The sequence below is a fragment of the Echiichthys vipera genome (genome assembly GCF_963691815.1).
Source record: "Echiichthys vipera genome assembly, chromosome: 10".
Classification (NCBI taxonomy): Eukaryota; Metazoa; Chordata; class Actinopteri; order Perciformes; family Trachinidae; genus Echiichthys; species Echiichthys vipera.
The window spans coordinates 27,226,516-27,236,957 of record NC_139835.1 but is presented as its reverse complement, the minus strand read 5'-3'; the positions used below and the strand labels follow the sequence as shown (position 1 = coordinate 27,236,957).

The 10,442-nt window shown below is 43.6% G+C and overlaps 1 protein-coding gene across 1 annotated transcript; it reads left to right on the top strand.

The window, feature by feature from the left end:
- The first annotated feature begins 223 nt into the window (after nucleotides 1-223).
- hao2 (hydroxyacid oxidase 2 (long chain)) lies at nucleotides 224-9,163 on the top strand. Its single transcript, XM_083922230.1, has 8 exons — nucleotides 224-251; nucleotides 2,493-2,645; nucleotides 4,706-4,857; nucleotides 5,575-5,858; nucleotides 6,090-6,308; nucleotides 7,549-7,707; nucleotides 8,865-8,934; nucleotides 9,036-9,163. Exons 2-8 carry the CDS (start codon nucleotides 2,515-2,517, stop codon nucleotides 9,089-9,091), a joined length of 1,071 nt encoding a protein of 356 aa, XP_083778356.1. The 5' UTR covers nucleotides 224-251; nucleotides 2,493-2,514; the 3' UTR covers nucleotides 9,092-9,163.
- The last annotated feature ends 1,279 nt before the right edge of the window (nucleotides 9,164-10,442 follow it).

Sequence of the window (10,442 nt, the reverse complement as noted above, 5' to 3'; positions counted from 1 at the left end):
TTTTAAACCCTAAAGCATTTCATAAATCTATTAAAAATATTAGCAAACCTCCTATGGAATAATTTTAATTAATTCTTGAAAATCAGGACATTTGCACAGGGAATAAAAAAATGCTCTCCCATCCACTTTGGCCAAGTCGGGCACCCGTACCATAAGTGCAGTAATAGACACGCAACAGATACTAAGAGGGGGCTGACTTGACATGGCTTTTTCAATCGGCGGCTGACGTTACCGCAGTCCGTGAGTTGACGGTGATTTAAATACGTTACTTTTACCAAAACACTGTAAAATGATTAGTTATAGATTTGTTTCCATATGGTGTATAATTAATTCAGCTTTCCTAACTGTTATATCTTTTTAAATTATTGTTATTTTTAATTAATTGGATGTCTGTGCCCCACTACTTGGTCTAAAAGCTCTGTTGAATTGTTATATTTATTAGTTTTCCTGTTAATTTTTGCATTTCATGACAATTGTTTCAAAACATATGTTACCTGCCTCCACAGTGCACAACTTGCCTCCTCAAAAGCTTCAGTTTCAGTGGATAGTAACTTGATTGAGTACATTTACATGATTAGTAAAAGTATTTTACTGAAGTAAAAATTAAGTTATCTTCTACATTGTCATAATTTCACTCCAAACATTTATTTCAAAGTGGTTGTTACTACTTTCCTTGTAAAATGTGCATATCAAATATGATCCACAGCTACAGTATGTAAACCTGACTATGTGCTATTATGACTTCCAGCTGTTGTGTCTGATCAAATTATGTTTTTAGTTATTCTGAAACATTATTCAGATTGAACTAAAACATATTTTAAATATTTATCAATATAAAGGTCACTAAAAGATTATTCTTTTCACACGACAGCATCAGTATCCCCTGTATGCATGTGTACGGAGCGTGCACACACACACACACACATGCATGTACCACCTGGACCACAGAGCACTGTGTCAGACGCCTCTTGTCTGCACTATAGGTGGAGTCACCATCAGCACATTTACAGCTCGTGTAAACACAATGAGAGCAAAGGGTCACCCTCAGGTCACAAACACTGTCTGTGGCTTTTCATGGTTCGATTCTGACGCCAAAGCAACACTGTGGACACAAGGATTCATCTCTGTTATAAACCAAATACTTACTTTTAAGCGTGGAAGCTTGACTAGAGGGTTGATGACGACATGATTGCGCTACATTTGCTGTACGGGGGCAGTTTCAGTTTTGGCAGTGACGTTGCAACTTCAGTCCTTCATGGACGCAGAGTCATGTAGTAGTGGGGGATCGTGTGGATTGAAAATCAATTATTTGTGGTAAGTCTGTGAGAAATCAATTTTATAAAGTGAGTTTAAGGTGTGTAAATCCTTGGTTTCTGTATGTTGATTAACCAACAGTCTGGGGGGATTGTGGAGAGGGGTCACATGAGGGTTGCAGATGGTGACATTTGTTGGTCGTAAAGCATTGATAACATCTACTGGGGTCGTGAACATCGGGTGGTGTGTTTGTTGCTATTGTTACTGTGATGTCCTTGTGTTTGTAAGGTGCTTTGATGTGACTGTATATGTGCTGAAGCGATCTGGAGAACGGCAGAGAACTTTCTGACCCCATTGAAATCTGCAGTAAACACTCCACCTCCGCATCACACCAACGTGAACCTTTCGCCGCCATTGTTTTAAACGTCCGCGCATGGTGCCTCCTTCTTTTTTCTATGTCCCAACAGGCGCACATGTGAAGGAGGCAGGACATGACGCAGATTACACTACGATCACACAGGTGGTTGGTCATTTGGTCATACTCAACCAAGTCTTTTACAGTTCCTCAAATGTGTCAATATGATTGTTTCAGCATCGGCCCTTACTGACAGAAGTTCCTGAGTTTAAGAACTCCTGGAGTTCCTCAGGGTTAGGGTTAAGGGTTAGGGGTTAGGAGGGTTAGAGTTAGGATTAGAGTTAGGGTTAGGGTTAGAGTTAGGGTTAGGGTTAGGGTTAGAGGGGTTAGGGTTCCTCTGTTTGTGTTTGAAAGGTGTTTTGATGCGACTGTATGTGTGCTGAAGCGATCTGGAGAAAGCCAGAGACCATTCTGACCCCGTTGTGGTAGCGTCTCTCCTGTCTGCACGCAGCTTAGTAAAGACATGATTTGAGAAACACTGAGGACTCTGGAGAGTTTCTTTCACATGTCTTGCTGAAAGTTCTTGCATTTCAGAGTCGTGTCTGCCTGCAGCTATTTGTTTCACACGCAAAGCAGCAAATCCAGTTTCCAGATGACTCTGCATGGGTCACAATATGAGAAGCGACTGGTAATAAATAACTAATCAACAAAGCCAGCAGTGTTTAGCATTGAGATATTTTTGAAGGCTGAAGTTCATATGCATACGGTTAAATTACTTATTGTTTTATTCACTATTCATTCACAAGGAAGAATTTATATTCATGGTGATGCTTGATCCTTTCTTTTCTGCATTTTTACTGTGTGTGTTTCTGTTCCCACACAGAGACGGAGGTCGCTGTGCAGAGATGGCTATGGTATGCCTGACAGATTTTGAGGATTATGCTAAGGAGCATCTCTCAAAGGCCACCTGGGATTATTATGCAGCTGGAGCAGACGAATGCTGCACCAGGGACGACAATCTACTGGCTTACAAAAGGTACCGTACAGTGGGGGACGATAAAATGTACGCAGACGTTCAACCGTCTAAAATACACAATTTAAGCCAGGGGTGTCAAACTCAGGCCCGTGGGCCAAATCTGGCCCGCGGTGTAATTATATTCTGCCCCCAGGATCATATCAAGGTTCTCTGAGAGCTGGTCCATGAGTATAAAGCACATACACGTCTACTTTGCTGTTAACAAACATGAGCATCCATGCTACCAGTCTCTGCAGACACACTTAATCCACCCCTCCCCAAAAACGACCCAAAGAAAGATGGAGGACAGGAGCTTTCAGCAGTGGTGGGAGGCAGATGATCTGTGTCTGAAGGTAAAGAGCTGTTTGTCACCGTGGCTGTAACCAAAGAATCAAACAGAAGAAACACCACGACAAGAACAAGGACCTGCACTGGAAAGGTTCAACGTTACACATCAGGAGAGAAGGGAAACATGCACATTTGCAGTCTTTTCTTTTTTTAGTAAATATTGAGTTTGGCCCGCAGCTTTGTCCCATTACTTTAAATGTGGCACACTGTGAATTTGAGTTTGACACCGCTCATTTAAGCAGTCTAAACTACGAACTGTCCCTAAACTCAAATTGCTGTGTTTGTGTGCTGAATAACATAAAGAATAACGTAGGTTAAGATGGTTTTAATGCTCAAACTGAAGATCATATGAGGACACAGCCTGTAAAAACCGCACAGATGAATGAGTGGACTTTAGACTGCTGTAACTGATATCTGTGTATACATTATAAACACTAACAGACAGGCAGTTACACTCCACTGTTCCTCCAACACCCCTGTAGTGAATAAGCAACTGTTTAGGAAGTTGAATTACCAAAAAAAGACACAAGGTCATCATTTCCTCTCAGCTTTCCTAATGTCTCCATAAAGACCAGATAGACTGCTGCTCCTCCTCGCTGCGATGGCTCTGTAAATGATCTGTTTTTGCTACAACAAGCCTGTTACTAAGGTTTGCTGATGCATTTGGGGTCAGGTTAGACAACCCCCCCCCCCCTCCTCCTCCTCCCTTGCAGGAATAGAGGTTGGACTGTGTCTTGGAAAGATGATCTCAAATCGTAGCTTTGGGAAAACAGAATGACTGAGGAAAGAAATATGACTTGTGCAGCAAAAAACAGCATGTTGTCATCTCAAGAAGGACTAATGGCTTTATATTGTGCAATGCTTTGTCGTGGGATCGGTCTGGTTCCATGAAAAGTGAACATGCTGTCATGACACAGATTAAATCTACTTTGTGCGCCTTTTTAACCATTTTCCAGCAAACTAACAAAACGTAGTGTAAAGCTCTTTATATGTCTGATGGGCAATGTGATCATAGATACTGTGAACCTATAGATTTGTCCACCATCAGATATTTTGTCATAGTTTTCACACTATAATCACTTTCATATATGTATTATATGGTGTATCAGACCAAAATGGGAAATGTTTTGTACAACGAGCATCATTTGGATCAGTGTGAGAAAGTTTCTTTCTTTGTCAGGTATTTGTTTTTAATGGATAAAGCAGAAAAATACATTTTATCTCTTCAATTTACCTCTAAATCTCTCATTTTATGATATAACATTATACAGTATATGTCAATATTGTGATGTAAAAATACATATGCCATGGTCCGGGGGAGTGCTCATTGCTGATTGGTTGCAGGGTGTCCATTAAAATGTGATTTAGGACACTTAAAACATCCTGTTCACCGCTCTAAAGTAAGAAAAGAAGAAAAAGGAAGAACTACGTTTGTATAATGAAGTGTACTTCTTCAGTGCTTCATCCCCTGAACACCACAGGGTGGCGACTGTAACACACCGAGCTGCCAGAAGTAAGTTACACTGCCCAATCTGGCTCATATAATATGTATTAATGGTCTCATTTATCCTTTTTTGGCAGGCGACCGTGTTATAGGTACAGGATAATGCCCTTCGAGGCCTATTCATCCTCCATTACTTCATTTTAATAGACCTCCACTACTTTAGCTCCAGTAAATCAACAGCTGGGATTGACCAGATTCTAATGTGTATGTGTCTGTATTTCACACTCAGGATCCGTCTGCGGCCTCGTATCCTGCGGGACGTGTCGGTGAGCGACACGCGGACCACGGTGCAGGGGACAGAAATCAGCTTCCCAGTCGGCATCGCTCCCACGGCCTTTCACTGCCTGGCCTGGCACGAAGGAGAGATGGCCACTGCTCGGGGTGAGGACTGTGTCACAGAGTCTCATAAACTCTTTCTGAGATGGAGCTTGAAGTTTGTAACCTCGCCAGATGGATTGATTTGCTTAGCATATCCATGTGGGAACTCTTGTTTGGAGATCTTTTGGGAAGGGGCGAAAATACTGTTTGCTGATTGGATAAACCATCTGTCTATCACCAACATACGGGCCAAATCAACCAATCGGATCAACGAAGCGTATGACGTGCTAAAAGCGTGTGGGTAAAGGATATTTGCCGTTAGTGTAACGTGAATTAACAGATGAAAGGCCCAATTTCAGGAGCCTGGTCCATATTCAAGAGAAGGATCCAGAGAAAAAAGAGCTAGTGAGTGGTTTGCTCCATAGTTGCGCTCATCTCATCCGCAGAAGCCTCCATGTTGTTTACACTGAACAGTTGCTTTTCTCGTTTCATCACTTAAATCCACCTCAAAACCCACGCTGATTGGTTCGGTCGCTCTGCAAACGTCTCCAAATTATCTCCGCCGCTCGTTACCAGAATGATCTGCGCGTAAAATACAATGGCGCTCAGAGATCATGATGGGCTCACGAGGCTAAGAAGTTTGTACTTTGGATAATCAAGGTTTTTATCCAATGACACTGTTGGTTTACTTGCCAACACTAGATGGGAAGAAAATGAAGTATCTTACTGTGACACTCTTTAATGAGACAGTAATAACTTCTCAACCTCCACCTCCATTAGCCACCGAGGCTCTCAACACCTGCTACATCACCAGCACGTACTCCACCTGCTCAGTGGAGGAGATCGTCGCAGCGGCACCAACCGGTTACCGATGGTTCCAGCTGTACGTGTACCGGGACCGGAAGCTGTCGGAACAGATCGTGCACCGCGTAGAGGGGCTCGGCTACAAGGCCCTGGTCCTCACCGTCGACGTCCCCTACACCGGAAAACGGCGCAATGACATCCGCAACCAGTTCAAGCTGCCGCCACATCTCAAGGTCAAGAACTTTGATGGAGTGTTCCAGGTAACTTGTTTACATTACTGTACATTCCTGAAAAGGTACAAATCATCAACGCTGAACTGAACTGAATGTGTCGGGGGAGTAGAGTTAATAAAAAACAGAATTATTGTATTTTAGTTTCCACTGTATTGCTTAAAATCATTCATACCAAATGTCCAAGGAATTGTCAGTAAAAACAAAGTAAAATACATGTTTCTATCAAAATGTGCTTTTTACCACATGAACTATAAGCAGGAGACTGCGGCCTCAGAGGAGTACGGGGTCCCGGCCAACACCTTGGACCCCTCCATCAGCTGGAAGGACGTGTACTGGCTGCAGTCCATCACCCGCCTACCTATCATCATCAAGGGAATCCTGACCAAGGAGGACGCCGAGCTGGCCGTGGAGCATGGCGTCCAGGGCATCATCGTGTCAAACCACGGGGGCAGACAGCTGGACGGAGGCCCAGCTTCGGTACTTACTGACCATGTTATAAAAAGCGGAAGTAGTGGTGTTGCTTTGAGAGTGGAAGTAGCACTAAAACAACAAAGTGTGGTGTTACGTTTTTGGGGGAAATGTTGTTTTCACATGGAGGTCAACTGATCTGAGTGAACTAGCCCGATACATGAGGGCTTTGTAATAAAGCAGGATGTTTTTTCTAACAGATAAGATATAAAGTGTTAATCACAGGTGCTTGTAATCAGATTTTGTTACCTTTGGACAGAGCCTTGCTAGCTGATTTCCCCTTTTTCCAGTCTATACGTCAGGTTCCGGGGACCAGGGACTCAGATGCAGACATGGTATTAGTGGAAACAAGAGAATTTATTGAGCGGAACACAGATATGGCTTGAGGCAACGCAGCGGTGGTGTCTGTAAAGGTTGGCGAGTCTCAGGGTCCAGGCTGGAGGTTTGAGTCGTTTGGCGAGGCAGGCTGGGTTCAGGCTCTGGGCTGGCATCTGGCGAACACAGGAAAAACAGAATTAGCAACGTGCTAAAAAATAGGCTCACGAGTAGTCAGATGGCTGGCATCTTCTCACTGGAGTAGATACAACAATCCAGCGGGGTCTGGAAGGCTGTTCCGAGAATAGGTAGACGGGTTGATTGCCGGTGATGGGCTGCAGGTGTGTCAGCTGTCTCTTCATTAACCACCGCCCCCCCCCCCCCCACCCCCCCTCAGCAGTTTCCAGAGGAGAGGGAGAGAAAAGAACACGGAGACAGACAAAAAGCAAACCCACCAAGCACACCAAAAAGACAAAAGGAAACACGAATACCACAATCACACGCAAACAGTGGCCAGGGTTGTGACGCTACATTCTAAGCTAAGCTAACTGTCTCCTCATGGCAGGTTCATATTCAGCACACAGACGTGAGAGTGATATCCATATTCTCATCTAACTCTAACAACGTCAAACTCTTCCTTTTAATGTGACCATTAGTTACATTAGTGCTTGTAATAATACTAGTATTTGATAGATAGTATGAGCATGGTATGATTTTGATGTAGCCTCAAAGAAGTAAAACTTCCCAGCAAGTTGTTTGTTAACATTGGTCCTTAGTTCATCCTCTTTAAACACCAAACAGTGAAATGTTTCCTGTTGTAACACAAGGATCCAACCTGAAGTGTAAGGTTTAGTGCAAAAGATATCCGTTTGAAAACACACCTTCACTTTAGAGTACATTCGCCTTCTTACATCTTCCCCTCCGTTGCTTACAGATTGACGCGTTGACAGAGATCGTGGACACGGTTCAGGGCAGGATCGAGATCTATATGGACGGAGGCATCAGGACAGGAAGTGACGTACTGAAAGCGTTGGCCTTGGGAGCAAAGTGTGTTTTTATTGGGCGTCCAGCAGTGTGGGGCCTTGCGTACAAGGTAAAAACAGCAACCCTCATCACTGTGCGTGCGTGCGCGTGCGCGTGCGCGTGCGTGTGCGTGTGTGTGTGTGTGTGTGTGTGTGTTTGTGCGTGCGTGCGCGTGTGTGTGCGCGCAGGTGTGTGTGTGTGTGTGTGTGTGTGTGTGTGTGTGTGTGTGTGTGTAAGCTTTACAGAGGAAACTATTCTTCTCCTTAAACAGTTAAGTTACTGTTTGCTGCCCTGGTGTCTGAACTCAATTAAATCCATAAAATCAACATTTGTATGCCTGCTAACAGATCATTATTTAACACCCCTACTGTGTGGGATGTTGAAGGGAAAGTTATCTGTCTTCAGCCCTATTCAGACAGGATAAGTTTAATGTGGGGACATCGGGTATGGTCTTTTTCCAGAGGTTTTAGCCCGGTCAGAATGCCCTGTGTCAGTAATTATCCCGGATAATGTCATTAAATAATATGGCGATTTTCACCTTCTTTAAAACGGTCTCGTCGTCTTACCTCTCAACCTTTATTGAAGGTATTATTTCAAGGATTCTGTTCTTCTAGAGGGCTACACGGTGGTGTGGTGGTTAGCACTGTCCCCTCACAGCGAGAAAGTCCCTGGATCAAATCCCGGCTGGGGCCCTTCTGTGTGTGGTTTGCATGTTCTCCCCGTGTCTGCGTGGGTTTTCTCCGGGTTCTCCGGTTTCCTCCCACAGTCCGAAGACGTGCAGGTGTTCGGTTCATTGATGACTCTAAATTGCCCGTAGGTGTGAATGGTTGTCTGTCTCTGTTCGTCTCTATGTGGTAGACTGGCATCCTGTCCAGGGTGGACCCCGCCTCACGCCCGATGTCAGCTGGGATCGGCTCCAGCGCCCCGCGACAAGCGGTTGAAGATGAATGAATGAATGTTCTTCTAGAGTATTAAAAAAACTCTGTAATATGTGAAATATGTCCAAGAAATACAGTTAAATGTATATTAATAAGCTGCCATGCAAATAAACAAATATACTGTACCGTCCGTGCTTCAAATTACACCGTGATATAGATTTTAAGGCCGTGCCGTCCAGCCCTGACAGTAAAGCAGATGTGTACTGATGTTGATTTTATAGCTGGATCACAGGATTAAAGATTGTTTTGTGTCTTTTGCATTAATTATGGGTCCTGTGTGATGTTTCAGGGTGAGGAAGGATTGAGGGAAGTGCTCCAGATCTTAAATGATGAGTTCCGTCTGTCCATGGCTTTATCAGGTGAGAGAACTCAAGTCACGTCAAGGTTTTATACGATTGTAATACGCCATACGGATAAACCCAGCATTATCCTGTCCCGTTTTTATATTTATCTCGTCCAGGCTGCAGGAACGTGGCAGAAATCAACAGGAACCTCATTCAGTTCTCTCGACTGTGAGAGATCAGCAGAGGGCAGCGCTGAGGACAATAACAGAAACCCACTGAAACAACAATCCAACAAGAGACTGAGACTCCATCAAGTGAGAAAGAAACTAAAAAGATGTTCAACTGAGAACTTTATCTGGTCGGGAAACACGCAAAACAGCATCACGCAAGAGTGTACGAGTGCGACTGTGTCTCAGGAAGGTGGAGGGTCGGAAGCAGATTTAGGAAATGAATAATGAAAGTGTTTTTTAGCGTTTGGGTTGGAGGGGATGGAGGCACTTTTCATGCAACTGATAATGACATACAGTGCAGTCTGAGATGCTGCCAGTAATTGTGGTTGAATAATAAACGCCTGCTGACACGATGAAGATCTGTCGCTCTTTCTTTGGCCTGAAAACAGGCGATAACTGACTTAGCGTTATAAAAGTTGTCTGTCATTTCTATTGTTTCCCAGCTTTATACTCAAGGACGTGTACATGAACAATCACTCAGTTTTAATGCAGGAAAGATTCAAGTGCAGAATCACTCTATTCTTTTTATTTTTGTTCCAAATCTCTCATGAAACTCACCTGATCAGTGGCTGTTCAGCTTTTCAGCTGCAGGTCAAGAAAACACTATAAACTGCCCCTTTAAAGGACCCGTATCATGAAAACAAAAAAGTTGGATTTCCATTTTTTTTATTTATTATAAAGCAGGTTTAGGTGCAATATAAATAATTAAAGAGTATCAAAATGCTCTATCCACAGAGAAATGCACACAACCGTATTCAGAAACTGTCTTCAAACGAGCCGTCATGACTTCCTGTACAGTTGTGATGTCACAACTACACTGTATACAGTAAAGGTAGAAAGTGCTGTTGCTGGGCTGCAATGACGGTGCAGAGCGCAGATGCAGAAGACCTGGAAACACCGACCAATCGGAGCAGACTGGGCTTTTTCCAGGAGGGGGTCTTAAAGAGACAGGCGCTAAAAAGGAGCGTTTCAGACAGAGGGTGAAGACAGGTTCATTCAGACAGTATGAAAAACAATCTGTTTATTGAACATTTGCAGGGCACAAAGTCAGACTGCACCCTTTAAGGTTCCAAATAAATAATTGATTTATTTCTCTTTTACATAAAAAGCAGCAAAGATCTTGCAGATGGAAGTGTTGCCAACAGTGTGAAGACCTCCTTTGTGGCCTGCAGTTTTGTTTTTTTGCCTCGCACCTGTGTGTTTCGCCTGAATGTGTGCGTTTGTCTCTACTGTAGAAACCCAAAATACGAGTGAACCTCCAAATAAGCATCATATGGGACCTTCCAAAGGTAAAGAGACCATTTAGAAAACAGTCTTTATATGAGGATTGGGATGTTTTGGGCTGTCATTCAG

What these genes read in the sequence shown, in the direction of transcription:
- hao2 (XM_083922230.1), top strand. Translation starts at nt 2,515, where the DNA reads ATGGCTATGGTATGCCTGACAGATTTTGAGGATTATGCTAAGGAGCAT. An exon ending in AGAGATGGCCACTGCTCGGG is followed by an intron (nt 4,858 to 5,574) that starts GTGAGGACTGTG and finishes CACCTCCATTAG; the next exon opens with CCACCGAGGCTCTCAACACC. An exon ending in TGTGGGGCCTTGCGTACAAG is followed by an intron (nt 7,708 to 8,864) that starts GTAAAAACAGCA and finishes GTGATGTTTCAG; the next exon opens with GGTGAGGAAGGATTGAGGGA.